General features: G+C 37.1%; 1 protein-coding gene across 5 annotated transcripts in view; it reads left to right on the top strand.

Annotated features, from left to right (window-relative positions):
* RBPJ (recombination signal binding protein for immunoglobulin kappa J region) overlaps positions 1 to 19,263 on the top strand; it is a 118,746-nt gene extending 99,483 nt beyond the window's left edge. For all 5 annotated transcript variants that reach the window (XM_068543127.1, XM_068543130.1, XM_068543128.1 and 2 more), the window contains 7 exons: positions 3,887 to 4,061; positions 7,686 to 7,823; positions 7,979 to 8,091; positions 14,192 to 14,332; positions 15,401 to 15,556; positions 15,933 to 16,036; positions 16,197 to 19,263. In XM_068543127.1, the coding sequence (XP_068399228.1) occupies positions 3,887 to 4,061; positions 7,686 to 7,823; positions 7,979 to 8,091; positions 14,192 to 14,332; positions 15,401 to 15,556; positions 15,933 to 16,036; positions 16,197 to 16,512 (1,143 nt within the window). In that variant the 3' untranslated portion in view covers positions 16,513 to 19,263. The remainder of the gene's footprint in view (positions 1 to 3,886; positions 4,062 to 7,685; positions 7,824 to 7,978; positions 8,092 to 14,191; positions 14,333 to 15,400; positions 15,557 to 15,932; positions 16,037 to 16,196) is intronic.
* The last annotated feature ends 347 nt before the right edge of the window (positions 19,264 to 19,610 follow it).

Raw genomic sequence — 19,610 nt, 5'->3', positions numbered from 1 at the left:
ATTATGGGTTATAAACATCATAAATGTTTTACTTAGCTTCAGTGTGGAACGGAACTATGCTGTGTAGACAAGAACAGCCATGATTACCTTTACTCAGACTTTTAGGGATTTTCTTTGATTACTTTACTAGGGAATAAAATTTATGAGCTAGTTTTACTAGTTGTATTTTATGGATTTAGAAAGCAGCTATTTCAGCCTGTACCTTTAGTTTTCAAAAGTAGTTCTTCACTGACTTAGCATTAACTATTACTTTGTTTTCTCTTGATATTAAAATTTGAAAAATGGTTATTTCTGATTTCAGTGACCACATGAATGTCTTTTAAAGTACTGCATAAATAGCTGTTTTCTCATTCAGTAAGTCTTTGTTGAATGTCTTAGTGTTTGCTGTATTGTAGCCGACACTCAGGATGGGAGTTTGGAGGGCAAGGTTGAGGGTGGTGAGCTAGCGGGTTTGTACTCTCATTCAATTTTAGTCATTTTACAGATAATGAGCACTGAGAATAAGGAGCCTTAATATCAACCTCCTTCAAATTTGCGTGTGTTTATGTCATTTGTATCTTTATATTTTTATCATTAAGGCCTGTCAACTATGTATTTTAAGTTAGGTTTGGGATAAAACTTACTACAATAAAGGTTGTTTCATCTTAAAATAGAGCAGTGTAAAATATTTCTGAATTATGACCCTTGAGCCAAGGTAAAAGGTATATTTAAGTAGTGGGTTGAACAAATAGGCCTTAGTCATGTCTCATCTATTTTTCTGTTATATAGAAACTCTTAGTGATGTGTCTCCAAGCTGTACGTCTAGACATTTGGAACTGTGAATGATAATTAGATTAGATAGGTAGTAAGAAGCCAGGGATTCTAGCTACCATTGTATATAATTGTGTTAATTGAACTTCATTGCTTGCTTTAACACTTCCAGCTTCCAGCAATTTTAAGAGAGGTAATAACAAACAAACAGCATCCTTACTTGCTTTTCTCAGCATAATGGCTTAGTACATCTTTCTTCAACTTCTGCCATTATATCCTTTCCCCGAGCCCTAGAAATTTGCAGAAGAGAATACCTGAGAGCTTGAGCATTAAATAGTGCTTAAAACACCTACTTACAGGGTAGTACAGTGTCTGTATGCCAAAATTACGTGTTAATATTTAGTTATAATGAAAAATGCTATTGGAGAAGTCTGTAGAGAATAAGACTGGTTGAGAGTCAGCAGAAGTCATTCCAGGCAGAAAGAACAACATAATCATATGCTGGGACCGTCAAGGTACAGGAACAAGGTAAGTTTGGGTCCAGGTAGGCAAAGATGGACCAAGCAGTGGGACAGATGCTGAGTTTCAGAAAGAGGCACTTTGGTCCTATCTCACTTAACCTCCATTCATTTAAGGTAACATTATTTTCTTTCAACAGTCTGTTCATTGAATGGTACAATTAGTCATTATTGAAAAAGGAGGGATTTTATTTTGCATTATTGGGTGTTTGTCCTTATTTTAATCTTCATTACAACAAAGTTCTAATATATGCAGCCCTTATTTTTATGGTCATGACATTTGACTATATGTTGGTAATATTTTGGATCTGATGTTTTTAATTTGTTAACTATTCATTTCCTCAGTTTTTGTCTTTACGTAGTTGGAGCTAGGTAAGCTATGCAACATGAATTACTTCCCTAATTAGCACACTTGTATTTTTATTTTAAAGAATTACATCCCCTACACCTATGTTGCTAGTATTGTTTTCTTTATATAATTCAAATTCTACAATTCAAATATTTCTGTAAACTTTTGTAGCATTATATTTGGTATTTCTTTTTTATTTCAGGGCAGGTTTTTTTTCTTGCCTGAAGATCTTGCCTTCAGAAAGTTGTTTTTTAAGTTAAACTGTTCATTGTTTATAGACAGATTTATTATATGCCATTTTCTGTTTTAGAATTTTATGAGCTAATTTAGCCTTTTGGTATGATGAAGCAAATGTAACTTCACTTTTTATTTACTTAGTGTCTTAAAGCCGTAACACTTTTTCTGAATCAGTGACTTGTCCTTTTTTTTTTTTTTTTTTTTCCTTGTGAAATTTGAGTAGATTCTGGTCAGTAGCTTTATAGCTTTTAAAAAATAATAAATTGTATCTGAGATAGCTTTATTAGAATTTTTTTGTGGATTCAGACTACTCACTTTTGTAATTAGGGGTATATTTCCTTTCCTTCCAAGGAGATATATATATGTTGCTTTTTCCAAACAAAATAAAGCCCTTTGAGTGTCTGTGTTACGACCCAATTTTCTCTGCTCTTTTTTCCTTTCCTGTTTGCCAGTCTACCTTATCATTTATGCTAGATTTCAGTATTTTCTCTTTTCTGATATAGATCATATCCCCTAATGTTAACACTCAAATTAAGTGATCTCATCATTTTTAAGTTTTGCCATTAGAATTTAATTGCTTTCATCTAGATACACATTTTATTTTTGTTCCATGGGAGTACTTTGCTTTAGTGTATCAATACCCATTTGCCTAGACTTTGTCTTACGTTGTAGAATAATTCCATAGTTCAGGCTTTATTTGACTTTCAGAGCTTTTTAAAGTAGGGCAGGGCCATGGTTCAGCATCCCTGAGCACTTAGAGATCCTTGAGTGAAAGGAGCTGAGTGAGTGCAAAGGCTGTTGTTTTAATTTTTCTTATTACTATTATGAGCTTTATCTTAACTTTGCCTTGTGCAGAACAAAGCCTCTCAAGCTTTTATCACCCTTTTGAATTTATAAAAACTTAATTGAGTAAAATATTCAAGATGGCACCTCAATTTTCTTATATAACTTTGCTGTTGAGAAATGAAATAGAGTATGGCATGATTTTTGTTCTGGTACTAAAATTGGCTGTGAGTAATATTTTAAAGATTAAAAACCTAGAGCCCATTAGTTATTTGCTAAATGAGTGGCATTTGCACTACTTTTTAAAAGGAACGCACAGCAGAGGTAGTCAAGAAACTTGTTTAGCCTAATTTTAAAGTAGAGCAATGATTTTTAAAATATATATATATATATATATATATATATATATATATATTTCAGATTTTTAAATACTTAAGCTGTACTTGAGCATTATTTACCCAGTCTGGAAAAGGAGATCAATAATTCAGCCTCTTCCCTCATTCACAGGGATCAGGGGAATAGGAAAGATTTTAGAATTGTCATATATAATTGCAATAGTAGCATTTCAGAGTATCTTTGTTGTTTTACAAGTGCTATAACTCCTTAATACTATCCTTTCAGTTACCAGAAGTTAATTTCTGGTAAACTGACATAGTACTTTGCTGCATTTGTTTTCTCTAGTACCTTTAAATTCAGTTCTTTTGGTGATGCAATAGGAATTATCCCATTGGGCAAAGTTAGCCATTTCAAAAAATATTGTTTTCCTCAGACTCATGGGTGGTTGCTCTAGTGTTCGGCTATATAAGAAAAAACATTGTATGTACTATTTTGAGAAGAATCAGTGCTAAAATCTTTTACATAATTTAATTGAGTTCTGATAGCCTTCTTTATATATCTTATTTGCAGAAAGACAGTCATGGAATTTTTTAACTAAAATTTTATTTTAAAAAATTACTGCTATAACTGGTAATTCTGTGAAATAGATGTAGAGCTGTATAAAACAGGAAAAGACTATTTTTTAAAAGCCTTTTTGAGAGGGGAAAACAACACAGTGTTAGTATTTCGTAGACTTGATAAGGAAGGCTTTGTACTTTGTTTTGAGAGATCAGTACTTTTCACAGCTGGTTTTATCAGCTCTTCTTTGGAATTACTGCCTTTAAGTCTGATCAAACTTAGACGTGGCCATACTGAGCTGTAGGTACAGCTGACAGGGTTTTGGTGCTATTAAAACTTGCCTTTTCTTTCACAGAACTATTGCACGGCCAAAACATTGTATATATCTGATTCAGACAAGAGAAAGCACTTCATGCTCTCTGTAAAGATGTTCTATGGCAATAGTGATGACATTGGTGTGTTCCTCAGCAAGCGGATAAAAGTCATCTCCAAACCTTCCAAAAAGAAGCAGTCATTGAAAAATGCTGACTGTATGTATACTTGTTTTCTTTTTTGTTCTCAACTCCCAGCACGAACTAATAAGACAAATTCAACTATTTTTTAAATTAAAAATTGCTTTTCAGTAGCCAATTCATTTTTTGCAAATACTTTTGTGGTCTTCACTTTATCTGAAAAAGTCATATTCGGTTATTACTGCTGCTTTATTGTCTTTTTCTTTAATTAAAAATGGGCAATACCTGGTGTAGGGAAGTGGTTTTTAAACAGAATTGGTTCATCACTGCCACCCAGAGGCATCTGGAGAAATGGGAGTTTCCTTTTGCTGTCCCAGTGACTGGAGGGAGTAATGTTCGCATTAGGGCGTCTAAACGTCCTGCAGTGCCCGAGAAGGTTCCCATTCCACGAAGAACTGATTCGCTTAGAATATCAAAAGCACCCCTTTGAGAAACACTGTTACATCAAATGGGGTTTGGAAGGCTGTCCTGAGAACCTGAACAAAAATTTTAACGTAGTTGCACTGGCAGAGACTGCTGCCTCATCAGCACATTTTTAGGCTATAGCAGATAAATGCTGTTTGAATTATACACTTCAGCCTCTGTACCCAGTTTTCTTTATTTTAACTTTTTATTACGAAAACTTTCAAACTTACATAAAAGGGAGAAAGTAGTATAAGGTGACCACCTGGCCTCAACAGGTTTTACCAATTCTGTTTTATCATCTCTATCACCACCACCCCTTCCTCCTCCAACTGCTGGAATTTTTTAATGTAAATCTCAGACATCCTATCCTTTCAACCATTTCTGCAGTAGTGACTCTCTAACAGCTAATTTTCTTTTAAACATCATTATACCCAACAACAGTTGATGGTAGTTCGTTAATGCCATCTAATGGCCAATCCGTGTGCAGATTTATCACATTGTCTCAGAAATATCTTTTTACAGTTGTAGCGTTGTTGTTGTTTTTAACAGTTGGCTTCTTCAAACTTGGATCCAAACAAGGTTCATACATTTTAATCTGTATTAGTTTCTTCTCTTTCCACCAGCCTGTTTTTCCTTCTGTGTTATTTGTTGAAACTGGGTCATTTTTCCTGTGGAATTTCCATATTCTGGATCTGGCTGATTACGTGTTCCTCTGTCTCTCATATTTTCTACAAACTGTTGGTTAAACTTTTATTTTAGAATTAGCTGATCCTATGTATGTTCATTTCTATCAGACCAGAAGTCATGTAATATCTGGTTATCCCACTTCTTGTTATATTAAGATTGGTTATAGTAATTTGAGCTGTTGTTAGTCTAATCCACCAGTTATAAACTTCCTCAACAACCTTTAACCTAATGATTTTAGTAGCCCTTCATGATGGCTGCTTAAATCTAGTATTTCATTAAGGGCCGCAAAATGATGATTTTTCTAATTCTTTTATTCTTAACTTTTGCATTTGTTAGCTGTTTGCTTTAAGTATAGTCTATGTAGAAAAGCCAGGATAAGTTCTTATTTACTAATTTGCAGAATAACAATAGTATTCTTTGAAGGTGACCAGTGAGGTTTTAGGATTTTGGTTTATTTGCTTGTTTTTATTTTGTTTTGTTTTATTATGAACTTAATGGGATTTTATATAGTGGATGGTTTTTAGTCTGCTCAGTCATTATTATCATCATCATTTACTTTATATTATGGAAATTTTCAAACATTACTAAAGTAGACAGTTGCATAATGACATGAAACCTCTTGTGTTCATCGTCTAACTTGCAGCAGTGATCTTAACTTCAAGCCAGTCTTGATTTATCTTCACCTGTAACCCTACCCCACCCACACTTTCCTCTGCCCTCATTTTAGTTTGATGCAAATCCAAGACATTATATCATCTGTAAATATTTCTGTGTATCTCTGAAAGATAGGGTCTCTTGTTTTCTAATATAATTACAATACCATGATCACATAAAAACAAACATAAAACAACTATAAAAAGAAATAATTTCTTAGTATCATTAAATACCTAGCTAGTGCTCAAATTTAAAATTATCTAAAATGTGGGGGTTTTTTTTTAGCCCTTTGGTTGAATCAAAATTCAAATAAGATCCACCAGATATTATTCTATATATTGTGTTGACATGTCCTTGAGTTTTTTTTAATCTGTGGATTTTCTCTTCATCTCTGTCTTTCTCTCTCTCTTCTTGTAGTTTATTTATTCAAGAGACTGAGTCCGTTGACCATGAGAGATTTCCACATACTGGAATTTGCTAATTGTATTTCCTTGGTGTAGTTTAATGTATTTTCTGTAAATTGTAGTGTCAAAGAGGAACAGAGCTGGACACTAAAGGTGGTTAGAAACAGATTTTATTCACTACTGTTGCAGTAGGGAAAAGAGATTTCAGTAAAGAACTGGGCTCAACTCCAAATACTACAAGGAGAAGTGGGGATTTATAGCCAAGGAACAGAGTTGAGGGGGTCAGTGGATGAACAGTTACTAAGAGGAGAGAGACATCAAGGGTAGGGGGATTCTTGACAAACTAGCTTACCAGAATTTTTATAAAGACAGGCCTAGATGATCAGATATAAAGGTGGAGGGGAGGAACTTGATCAGATATCAAGGATGGGAGGATGGTTTAGCAGGATTCTTGGCAATAACTGGGCTAGGCAGGCCAATGCCAGAGCCCAAGGAAGAGTCCCGGTGGAAAAAGGGCTCAGAGGAGGCTGTCTAAAGTTTGGTCAAGGAGAGAGTCTTTGTCAGGAAATTTAGAAACTTGATCAGATTTAAGGTTTTGTTGTTCTTTGGTTCTTTTTTGTTGTTTGTTACTGGAGGGCAAGCCTACTTCACAGCGATGTAGTGTTCTTGCATCAGGAGGTATAATGTCATGTATTTAGGCTGTTTCCAATTCAAATTACAGGATTTTATTTAACCTCTTTAATTTTGTATTTCTACTGACTCTAAGTTACTTGATGGCAGAGAACATATTTCATTTTCAGAGTATTTTCTTGCTTACATAGATGTGGTTGTGTTTTCAAGAAATTTCATGCAATGCTATACTTTAAGGTATTTGGAAGGAAACAAAATCTCTAAAATCACAGTGTCCAGAGGCAGTTGCCATCAGCTTTGGTAAACATCCTTCCACACCCCTCTCTATGAATGTATTCCATAGAATTAGATGTGAGCACATGGAGACACATGCTGTCACATAAAAATGTATATGTTTACCTAATGAAACCACAGTATAAAGAGTGTGCTTTCCGTTCAGTGATATATCAGGGAGATATTTTCTTACCAATGCGTTTAAATACACATTATTCAAATAGGTGAATGATATTATAATTTATTTAATCAATTTCCTACTGTTGGACACTTATTATTTTAAAAGTAACTTCCTTTTAAAAAACAGCACCACATTAAACATACTGTGTAACTCTCATGTAAAAAAGATTTTTATGGACGTATTATATATCTTTAGCTTGACATTATTGATAGAGTTACCTTGATTTTTGGGGGGGTTATCATCTGTATTTTCTTAGAGGGTTAAAAAAATTGTTAGCAGAATCCATTAATTATTAAATGATAGTAAAGCATAGTCCTGACTCACCGGGTACTGGTCCCTTCTTGCTCTCCACTCTTGCCCCGCCCCCAAACCCCACTCACATAAATAGGAGCTGTGTTTTCTTTGCAGTATGCATTGCCTCAGGAACAAAGGTGGCTCTGTTTAATCGACTTCGATCCCAGACAGTTAGTACCAGATACTTGCATGTAGAAGGAGGTAATTTCCATGCCAGTTCTCAGCAGTGGGGAGCATTTTATATTCATCTCTGTGAGTATAAAAATATGCACTTGATTTTTTTCGTGTGAAATTGTTAAATTCTTTTTACTAATAAGACATACAGATATATTAAGTTTTGTCATTTTTATAAGCAGATTAATAAGTTCTAAAAGATGATAATTTGATCTGTTTCCATTGCACTGCAGTGGATGACGATGAATCAGAAGGAGAAGAATTCACAGTCCGCGATGGATACATCCATTATGGACAAACAGTCAAACTTGTGTGTTCAGTTACTGGCATGGCACTCCCAAGATTGGTATGGCCTTAATGACTTCATGACTGTTTCTAATAAACGTTGGTGGCCTTTTCCCTTTTTGGTTGTATATCTGGATATGTTCAGTAGAGGGCACTATAAAGTTACATTAAGATTCATTTTCTTAACTAATGTAGATACATTATTCATTCTTTGTAGTACCTGCTGCATCCCAACACAGGACCAAGTTTTCAAAAGCATAGAATTTTAAATTTCTTTAAAAATATAAGCATAATTTTTATTATTTTATTCTCCCAAAGGAAGATGGATTTAAAAATTAAATAAAGTTGGTATTTCTTACTCTGGTAGAGAGGCATAGTGTTTGGGGCTTTTTGAAACTGTAAAAAACTGCTTTTCTTAGCAGAATGAAGCAAAAGCCCCTCATATACCCTTTGTCATCTTCCCCCTCCTTTTCTGAAACAGAACACAATTTAGTTATATTAAAGATGGAGGGGGTTTATGAGTAAGTTTGATTCAAGGTCAGGTTGGGGGAGGGGGTTAAGTGAACGGAAGAACTTTTAGTATTACTTTCCTGAATATGCTTTGTATCTCTCTGATGAAATATTTCATTGGCTGATATTTTCTGGGACTATTTCAGCAGGAGCTGGGTTGATCTATGACTAAGTAAATGCATCATTTTATTGTTTTTGTTTTGTTATATTTTTCTGTGTCATGGTTGTGCAAGGTGATTTCATTTCCCATTTCAACTTCATAAGCCAAAATATGTGAAACATAGTAATATAAATTTACAAAACCTTGAACCTGAGGCAAATTATAAAAAGGGGAAAGGTAGGGAAAGAAGGGTGCATAAATTAGAAAGAAAGACACACCAAAAAACAAGCTGAATCAACATTTACTCAAGTTCTTCTCTTTTCATTCATTATGTGTCACTGTATTCCAAGGATAATGTTTATGTGCTTTGGTATTAAATGCTTGTGCTACAGAATCACTATTCAGAGGCCTATGCCTCTGATCAGCAACAGCTTATATATGGGCCACTTAGAAGACAGACTCAAATCTTAAAGTAGTGTTTTCACTTAGTTTCATGTAAAGTACCAGTCTGCCTTGCTTAAAGGTCGTCTTTTTTTTTTTTTTTTTTTAATAAATTTATTTATTTTATTTATTTATTTTTGGCTGTGTTGGGTCTTCGCTGCTGCGCGCGGGCTTTCTCTAGTTGCGGTGAGCGGGGGCTACTCTTTGTTGCAGTGAGCGGGCTTCTCATTGGCGGTGGCTTCTCTCATTGTGGAGCACGGGCTCTAGGCGCGCGGGCTTCAGTAGTTGCGGCACATGGGCTCAGTAGTTGTGGCGCACGGGCTCTAGAGCACGGGCTCAGTAGTTGTGGCACGGGTTTAGTTGCTTTACAGCATGTGGGATCTTTCTGGAGCAGGGATTGAACCCGTGTCCCCTGCATTGGCAGGCGGATTCCCAACCACCGCGCCACCAGGGAAGCCCCTTGAACGTCATTTGTAATTGAATATTTTCAACATTCAAAAGTATGTGGCTCTGATTATAAAAATGTTGCAATAAAAAACCTGATCCAGAGAATGCCTTAGGAAAAGTTGCAGTACCATCGTTAACAATGTACCGATAAATACCTCTTTCTAGAGATTGTGTGACTGAGGAGTTAGATTCCTCAGAGTCAAAGCTAGGCTTTATATGGTCTGCACTACTTCCTGCCCTCCTTTACCTCCACTTACGTGCAGTTTTCAACAAAGGCACGTTTTTCAGAGGAGGCATTCTACAGCTTTCATGTGCTTTCAAGAAGGATGACACTGTCTTAATATCTGAACATTGCATGCTATGCTTCCTAGAATATTAGCCTTATTGGAGATCTTTGCTTGGAAAACACTCTCCCTCCAAGACCAAGTTTCAATGGGATGAATTGTCCTAGTGAGAAATCCTGTTTTTTAGGGTACTTTAAAAACAGGCACAGTCTATGTAGGTCTAGCCAACTAACAAGAAACACTGGTTAGTATTTATCCCACGTCCTCAAGGCTGTCGGATGCCCCAGAGGTTTGGGACATCTAAAATCTGTTAGATAAACTAATCAGCGACATGAATTCAGCCTGGGCATTTACCAGGTATAGTGCTAGGAATATGAATAAGATATGTTTTCTGTCCTTAAGAGCTATATCCTGTTTACCTCAGAAATATGGAAAATACTGTACCAATAACCTACAAAGCCAGCATAGAAGAGAGAGAGCTAGTTGGAGTAACCTCTGGTGTCTTATGAATGTAGAATTCATCACACATAGCTTGTTAGAACATTCGTATTATCTGGTTTCTCAGATTTCTTTACTATCCTTAAGAATTAGAAATGATCACAGCAAGTTTGATACCAAATAGTAGGGGACATCTCTGGTTTCTTTATTGGTGAGACTAGGTCATTCAGCAGCGTCTATGTCCAGAGAACTATTATGGGAAATAAAATTGAACCAAACATGGCCCATGTTCTCAATATGCTTATTATTACTAGGTAGTGGAGAAACAGTGGATTACAGAAATGACAGTGTCCTAGGCAAATGTTGACTCTTACGTGGTGAAGTCATAGGTGAGTGCGGTAGACTTACAGTAAGCTTTAAACTTACATCATTCAAAATTCACTTATTTCCCTAAAATCCAAACATCATTAAATTTAAATACACCTTTAAGACTAGCGTTGAATGGAAACATTTTGCTTGAGTTTGATTAGTCTCACAGAATATCTTAGAAGCTGTAATTGCTAAAAGTGTAGTGTCTCCCTTTAAACTCAAAAATTAGTGGTGATGTGAGTAGAATGACAAATATTCTGACTAATAAACTGCAGAGCTAAAAATGTGTAAATATGAAGAATGTTGACTTTAAAAGATTGGGATTTTTAATAGTTGTGGCTTAAGTAAAGGAAAATCATCTTGGAATATGTCAGGTGTGAATCAAGTAATAAAAACCCAATAATATTGCATAATATTAATAGCACTGTTCTGAGCACTTTTACATACACTGTTTCATTTAGTCCTCACAATATTCTGTGAGTACTGTTAAGGATGTTCATTGTGGAGCAAAGTATTACAGTCCTACATGCATACGTGCATTCTACAAATAGCCCTGAACCCATGGGCCAGGCACTGTCTAGATGCTGGAGATACATTGGTGAGCAAGGTAGACTTTCTTTCCTTTTGGAGCTTACATTTTGGTTTTTTTTAATTAATTAATTTTATTTTATTATTTATTTTTGGCCGCATTGGGTCTTTGTTGCTACGTGTCGGCTTTCTCTAGTTCCGGCGAGCAGGGGCTACTCTTCGTTGCGGCGCGCAGGCTTCTCATTGCGGTGGCTTCTCTTGTTGCAGAGCACAGGCTCTAGGCACGTGGACTTAAGTAGTTGTGGCATGCGGGCTCAGTAGTTGTGGCTCGCGGGCTCTAGAGCACAGGCTCAGTAGTTGTGGCACACAGGCTTAGTTGCTCCGTGGCATGCGGGATCTTCCCGGACCAGGGCTCGAACCTGTGTCCCTTGCATTGGCAGGCAGATTCTTAACTACTGTGCCACCAGGGAAGCCCGGAGCTTACATTTTGGAAGGGAGGTCGACAAAAACCAGCTAAAGCAATACCCATAGAATGTATTAAAAGGTTAATGTAAGTGATAAGACATTAAAACAGGATAAAGGGATAGGGAAATGGGAGTGCTTAGAGTGGTCAGAGAAGTCTTTTTGAAGTGGGGCTATTTGAACAGAGACCAGAATGAAGTTGGGAAAGCAGAAACTGGGTGAGGAGCATTTCAGGCTGACAGAATGAGGGCAAAAAGAACTTAAGACAGGAATGTGTGAGGACTAGCAAGGAAGCCATTGTAGCTAGAGCCAAGTCGGTGGGGGGGGGGGAAGTGCCAGGAAGTGATTCTGCAAGGTTAGCCATGGGCAACATCTTGTCAAGTCCCTCTCTCTATCTACAGTACGGACTTTCTGTTATCTATGTAAGATAGGAGGCCACTGGAGGGTTTTTTTGTGTGTTTTGTTTTTTTTTTGTTTTTTTTGGCTGTATTGGGTCTTCGTTGCTGTGCACGGGCTTTCTCTAGTTGTGGCGAGCGGGGGCTACTCTTTGTTGTGGTGCATGCGTGGGCTTCTCATTACGGTGGCTTCTCTTGTTGCGGAACACAGGCTCTAGGTGCACGGGCTTCAGTAGTTGCGGCACGCGGGCTCAGTAGTTGAGGCACACAGGCCCTAGAGCGCGTGGGCTCAGTAGTTGTGGTGTGTGGGCTTCAGTAGTTGTGGCACATGGGCTCAGTAGTTGTGGCTCGTGGGCTCTAGAGCACAGGCTCAGTAGTTGTGGCACACGGGCTTAGTTGCTCCGCAGCACGTGGCATCTTCCTGGGCCAGGGATCAAACCCGTGTCCTCTGCATTGGCAGGCGGATTCTTAACCACTGCGCCACCAGGCAAGTCCCCACTGGAGAATTTTAAACAGGGAATTATGGCTGGTTTATGTTTGGAAGAATAATTCTGGCTGCTTTGTGGATAAGAGAGCATAGGGACATAGCTGTGGAAACAAAGAGAAAGGTGGTTGGGCTTTTGTCAAAATTCGGGCAAGAAGTTGATGATGGTACCTTAGACTAGGATGGTACTGGTAAGGTGATGAGAGGTGACCGATTTGTTTGAAGGTAGACCTAACAGAATTTGTTGACAGCTTGGGTGTAAGAGAAAGCAGGGAGTCAAGGATGACTCCACGGTTTTAGGATTGAGTGAACGTGGTGTCATTTATTGAGCTATGAGCTGAGGGAGGATCACATTTAGGAAGAAATAAAAAATTCTGTTTTTGATTAAGATTGAGATGCCTATTAATAGACATTTTCAGTGTAACTGTTGAATAGGTAGTTAAATATACACGTTGAGTGCCTGAGCAAGGCTATGGCTGGAGATACAAATTTAGGAGTTGCCAACTTCTACATAGTATAGAAAGTATAGAGTATGGAGAGAGGAGAAGAGATCTGGGGACTCGGCTCTGGAGACTAAAGGCCGGTTAGAGCAGGTGTATCCCCGAAGGAAGAATGTGTGGGTCGGATGCCTCTGAGAAAGCTAATAAGATGAGGACAGAGAAGTGCTCATGGGACTCAACTGTCTTGAAGTCCTTAGTGGCCTCACCAAGAGCAATTTTGAGACAAAAGGCTGGAGAGATTTCAGGAGTTGGGGTGGTGAGGAAGAGGAGTTTTGCTGTAAAGGAGAGCAGAGAAACAGGGTGGTGAGAGGGAAGGACGGGGATGTGTAGTCAAGGAAGGGGTTTCTTCTGATTTTAGATGAGAAGTAGTTCTAACATGTTTGTATGCTGTTGGGAGTGATTTTCATAGTCCTCAAACACTTAGTGATTACCTTCCATGTGATAAGTAACATCTAAGGTTTGTTTGATAGGATTATCTTTCAGTTATCCATATGTGTTTTGTGGAATATTTGGATTATAAGGTCATAGTGTGTAATGGAAAGAGTTCAGGCTGGACAGGCAGCCTGCCTTGGAATCATATTCTGGTCCTTCAGCTACTGACCAAGTGATTTTGAGGAACTTAACCTGACCTCTGAGCCTGTTTCCTAATCTGCAAAATGATAACCTCTTCTGCGTTAAAATAAAAACAACATATAAGTATGATACTGGACTTAGGTGCCAACTAGCACACCCATAGTGGTCTTTAGAGATGATTTCCCCTTTGATGTTGGAATATTTGTCGTTGTATAGTATTGGAAAGGTCAGGATTAACATCAGCTGGAAATTTGCTAGAATGCAGAATATCAGGCCCCGTATGTGATCTGTGGGATCAGAACAGATGTGTGTTTAACAGGAACCCCAGATGATTTGTATGGACATTAAAGTTTGGAAACCACTGATCTAGAAAACAGGTGCCAGTCTGCCCTATTTTTTTAGGAGTTCAAGGAAAAAGGTAACATCTCTACATTCTTAACATGCTTGCAATCTAAAAGTATTCTTATACCTAGCTTTATTGTTTGTAAATGCTTTTGTGTATGTAGGTATGTGACAAATACCTGTGATGTATTGTTATATGGCAGATGCTTTCTGTGTACTCTTGACAGTGTACGAAATGAAAACTCTCCATATGTGATGATCTTTTCTTTTTTAATTGTTGAAATACAGATAATTAGGAAAGTTGATAAGCAGACCGCATTACTGGATGCAGATGATCCTGTGTCACAGCTCCATAAATGTGCATTTTACCTTAAGGATACAGAAAGAATGTACTTGTGCCTTTCTCAAGAGAGAATAATTCAGTTTCAGGTATGTTTTTAAATTACTGGTAAAGTCTAAAATGTGCAAACTATTAGGTTAGCAGCATTTAGAAACATGAAACTCTCGCTTAATGTTAATTGTATCCAAATACACGAAGCTGTGTGTTCAGATATTTATCTCAAGTTCAAGGGTCCTTAACCCACATGTTCCTCAGATATAGTAGTCATCCTACGTCAAGGAAGAACTCAAAACTATGAAAATGTTCTAAAAGAAGCAGTTAACATCTAGTTCTGAGGAACAAAGAGCCCCTCAGATTACCCAAAAGTAGATGTTGAGTATTCAGTAAATCACCTGAAATTATGTGCAGACAACATTGTATATGATGCATGCCTATTTTGGAGGAGCGTTCATAATTCTCATCAGATTTATATTGGGGTCTTCTAAGATAGTAATGATGACACATTTCAGAAGCTAATTTTTAACTATATTTACTCAGAAGGCTTTCATGAGGACATTTATGGCATGAACAGATGATTTAATAGAATGGTTATACTTTCGAATGAAACTCATTTCTGAACATCTGGAGACTTTCCAGAGAGATGGCCACACACAGCCAGTCTCCTCAACCCAGCACTGATGGTCTGGCCTAGGTGTTTCGAGGTAGGGGTAGGGGATTGTCAGTCAACATTTTGGTTGCTTCCAGCTGAAAGTACGTAAGTTTCTAGCTGTTCTCTGAGCAGGAGGGGGCTCCCATTCTCTCTCTCTCAGGGATCCCTAAAGAGTTTTAAACAGCTATTTACATCACAGATACTGATCTTTTATTAAAGAAATTATACAGGTACTGGTATACTCTTACTTAAATGGTTATTCTGAAGGTATTATTCGTTTTTAGTATGTCACTGAAATATTTTGTATTAAAATAAAACCTGCCATATGTGAGGTTGCCATGTTAATATTCTGTTTGTTTAGAGATTGGCAAAGCATTGTGCTTGGGAAGTTTATAAATTTGTACTAAATTCTCTTCACGTTAATGCCAGTCTGTGAGTGTTACTTTGTTAAAGTGTCTTATACTGCAGTGTATATAAAACTCAATTTCTAACCATTTTTTTTCATAAGGCCACTCCATGCCCAAAAGAACCAAATAAAGAGATGATAAATGATGGCGCTTCCTGGACAATCATTAGTACGGATAAGGCAGAGTATACATTTTACGAGGGGATGGGCCCTGTCCTTGCCCCAGTCACACCGGTGCCTGTTGTAGAAAGTCTTCAGGTGAGACCACTTACAAGTTGACTTTTAGCTCTTTGCAGCTGCTCTCAGCTATGACATGGCATAATTTTATTTCACAAATTTGATTTTTCTCCAAATCTTGTGATTTGGAGGTTTTGTTACACATCATTTGTTGATTTAAAAAAAAAAAAAGAAGAAAATGAGAGGAGCATAATTTTATGCAAGAAAATTTAAATGTAAATCAGTTTGTATATTATCTTGAGATATTTTTAGTTCACTTCGTCTTTATAATCATGTCATTTAAAGGAAGCTTTTTATTTATCCGTTTTTTTTGCACATGATAGTCGAATGAGAAACTGTACTTTAATGAAAAATGAAAAGTTTTCTCAACATTGTTCTGATTTTCTGTGCATTGCAGTTGAATGGCGGTGGGGACGTAGCAATGCTTGAACTTACAGGACAGAATTTCACTCCAAATTTACGAGTGTGGTTTGGGGATGTAGAAGCTGAAACTATGTACAGGTACTTAATATAATTTTTTACATCATCCAGAGTTTTTGATGGGGGTGTGGGTACATGAGACTCTTTCCTGATATTGATTGTCCTGTATTTAAGCAACCTTGTTTTAAGTTTCAGTTCTAAAATTTTTTGTGCTTTTAAGTGATTTCTATTTCCTCCTCAGATGTGGAGAGAGTATGCTCTGTGTTGTCCCAGACATTTCTGCATTCCGAGAAGGCTGGAGATGGGTCCGGCAGCCAGTGCAGGTTCCAGTAACTTTGGTCCGTAATGATGGAATCATTTATTCCACCAGCCTTACCTTTACCTACACCCCAGAACCGGGGCCACGGCCACATTGCAGTGCGGCAGGAGCAATCCTTCGAGCCAACTCCAGCCAAGTGCCCCCTAATGAGTCAAACACAAACAGCGAGGGGAGTTACACAAATGTCAGCACAAATTCAACCAATGTCACGTCATCTACAGCAACAGTTGTGTCCTAACTACCGTCTTTTTGCTAGGACTTACACTGACTTGAGTGCGGCAAAATGTTGACAAAAGAAGAAAGAAAAAAATGAACAATCTTTTGTGGTTTCTTGGGAAAACTTTTCATACCCGGTGATACTATTCAAAAACCCCATTACCTGCAAGTGCTGATTTGAAGTGCAGAAGCCACAGTAAAACAAACAAAAAAACATCACAATGTGCAAGCTTTTGGAAATTGATTTTTTTCAGCTGTTATTTTTGTTTGGTTGGCTTTTGTTTGGTTTTGTTTAAATGGGCAAGAAATAGAGATGTGGCTGGAGTAAAAGGTAATCAAACTAGAAGACGAAAATCTAACATAGTTTTTATGGACCAAGGAACTTGTATAAGCTTTAGTAAAAGGTACATTTTCACCATACCTTTTTTATATCACAGTATATATAGTACACCTTTGTTACCAAATAGGTTGTTCTCCTCCCCACCCCCTTTGAGCTTTTGCTCTTAAGTACATTCAGGTTCCAAGCCTGACCATGCTTGTTTAATCTAATTACCATACTCCTCCAGGTCTTTTTGGTCTAAGGCTGGAACTGTTCTTTTTATTTTATTATTTTCTTTAAAAGCTGAAGTCTTATGACTTTTCATGAGTGGAAGGTGTTTTGATTTCAGCAAGTCAAATCTTGTAAAGACCTGCATATTTCTTTTAAGATTATTTGAAGTCTGTGCAAAAGCTTTAAAAAAAAATGCCTCTGCCTTGCCTGCAATACATGCAACGTACGTTGACTTAGTCTCTGTTCTCAGACACCGTTGATAGTTATTTCTGTGTGTTCCTTTTTTTAAAAAAATGTATTTATAGTTGTAATCCAAGAGGTTCTAACATTTACCTGGAATTAAATGTGGCCATTTAGTCATTAATGAGTTAATGGCGTGGAACATGTTGGTTTTTACAGTGTTCCCTTCCCTTTTCCTGTGCAGAAATGTATCTACGCGGTCCAGGATTTGTTCAGGTTTTCCCTCCTCCTAATCTTGTACATAACTTGTATTATGTGTAAGTTAAACATTTTATTTTGAAGTTAGAATATTCCCAGTGATTTCATTCAGCAGGGTGTTTTTCTGCCTTGTTGGCATATGGCAAAAAAATATCATCAGAAGTATTTGCTACCGGTTTGGTAGATGGTGCCCTTATTGTATAAGAGGAAAATCTCAGCAAAAGCATGTTTTTATTTACTTTTTTTTGTGGGGGGTAGCCTAGGCCAAAACATCATTGTAACCTTGAAACAAGATGCTTTTACTAGATGACCAACTAAAATAGCTGGAAGACAGTACTTTAGGAACAGATAGCTGTAAGATTATAAAAATGCAAATGTACTTTATCTTTCCATTTCTCTCCCTGCCTTTTTTTGTTTTCTCTTCCCCAGTACTGAGCATCTTCACAAATGTCTCCTACTTGGAAAGCATTTCTTCTCCATTCAGTTAAGATTTGGTTGCATTCGGGGTTGTGTGCTGGCTGTGTGTGCTGGGCTCACCAGTTTTACGTTGGTTTTGTTCCTGCACTTTTGGGCATGCCTGTGTTCGGTTTCTTAGAAATTGCAGCAGACTCATTGGGCTACGTTTTCTACAGGAACTATGTGTGTAATGTTACAGGACATGGTCTAGTAATACAATCATCTTTCTTTGAGTAAAAACTACCTCTAGATTGTGGTAAGCTTTTACTGTCCTATAAAACAGGAGCCACAAGTACCTTAAGAATGCAAAACTGTAACTTCCTGCAGTTTCCATACAGAAATTGTCTTTCTGGTGTCCTGGGCTATTTTGAAAAGTTTCCGTCAGTAGACTTTTTAAAACATCATTGTTAGTAGCTTCCCCCCACTCCCCTCCACCCCCAGCTTTGATATCTTCATTACTCATTCTTTTGCTCAGACTCTGCCATTGTAAATACAATTCCTAACGTCTTTACATCACTTTTTCCTCAGTTTTCAAGGGGGAAGTCATTTGTAAAACATGTTAGTGGTTAAATAAAAGTTATTGTGGTCTTCTCTTTACTGCAAGCCTTTTTAATTACTCACAGGCTGCATTATACTATATATAGCCTTTCTCTCTTTAAGTCTGCTCCCGTCACTAGCTTCTCTTGTAAGCTAATCCTGCCTCACACTTTAAATCTGTTTCAGTGACCAAGGGCAGAATTCATTGTGGCCTTATCTTTCTTTGTTTTAACTGTTTACTGGCTTTTTCTTGCAAACTTGCTTATTTCTGAGTAGTATTTATTCTTCTCTCTGTTGAGTCTGGAAGTAGTCTTTACACAGTGCTTTTTGTTCAGAGCGCCAAAATGTTTTCAGTGCTGCCTTACTTTGAATGGGCCACAAGTTTCCTCCACTTCCCAGGTTTGGTATTTAGTTACCAAATTATATTAAATTAACTGATAACAGATGAGATGCTTTTGAAGAACAAACTATTCCTACCCAGCATTGCAACTCAAAATAATTTTTTCAAGTTTATGGCTTTATTAAAATGAACTTTTGCTTTTTTACTGTTTAACTATATCTAATTTTGGCTCTTTGTTTATTGTAATAAGATAATTGAAATATTAGACTGTAAACCCTTTTACTCTTTTTTTTTTTTTTTTGAAAAGTCCAAGAATATACAGGCATTCTCCCCCCCACTATTTTATGACATTCTACATACCACAAACTAAAGACTGAAATGATTTGTCTGTTGTGGCTTATTGTTTACTAGTAGTTCTTTTGTCAGCTGATTAAAAATTTTTTTGTGAATTATTTTCAGTGTTTAATTTACAGGAGCCTTGTCGTCTGGTTATGGTAGAACATGGCCCCTCCTCCAATGGTGGCATTATTAGAGATGCTGGTCATTTTCCCTTATAAAGACTCTCAGAATGGTAACCACTTCAGTTAAAGTATAGCACATTCAAGCTTTTTTTTTTTTTTAAGTTCTGTATTAGAAGTGTAGCCTATGCTCTTATGATTCTATGCAGTTTCTGAAAATAGGCATAGAAGCTGAGTCTGTTATCCAATATGTTTTTATTAGTTCTGTTGAATTTGATCACATAGATTGGGATGGCAAGCTAAAGGCTTTAAATATAAAATGCCCTTTTTATTTTGAATGA

The sequence above is a fragment of the Eschrichtius robustus genome, chromosome 4 (assembly GCF_028021215.1).
Source record: "Eschrichtius robustus isolate mEscRob2 chromosome 4, mEscRob2.pri, whole genome shotgun sequence".
Classification (NCBI taxonomy): domain Eukaryota; kingdom Metazoa; phylum Chordata; class Mammalia; order Artiodactyla; family Eschrichtiidae; genus Eschrichtius; species Eschrichtius robustus.
This window is presented reverse-complemented; position numbering and strand designations above follow the sequence as displayed.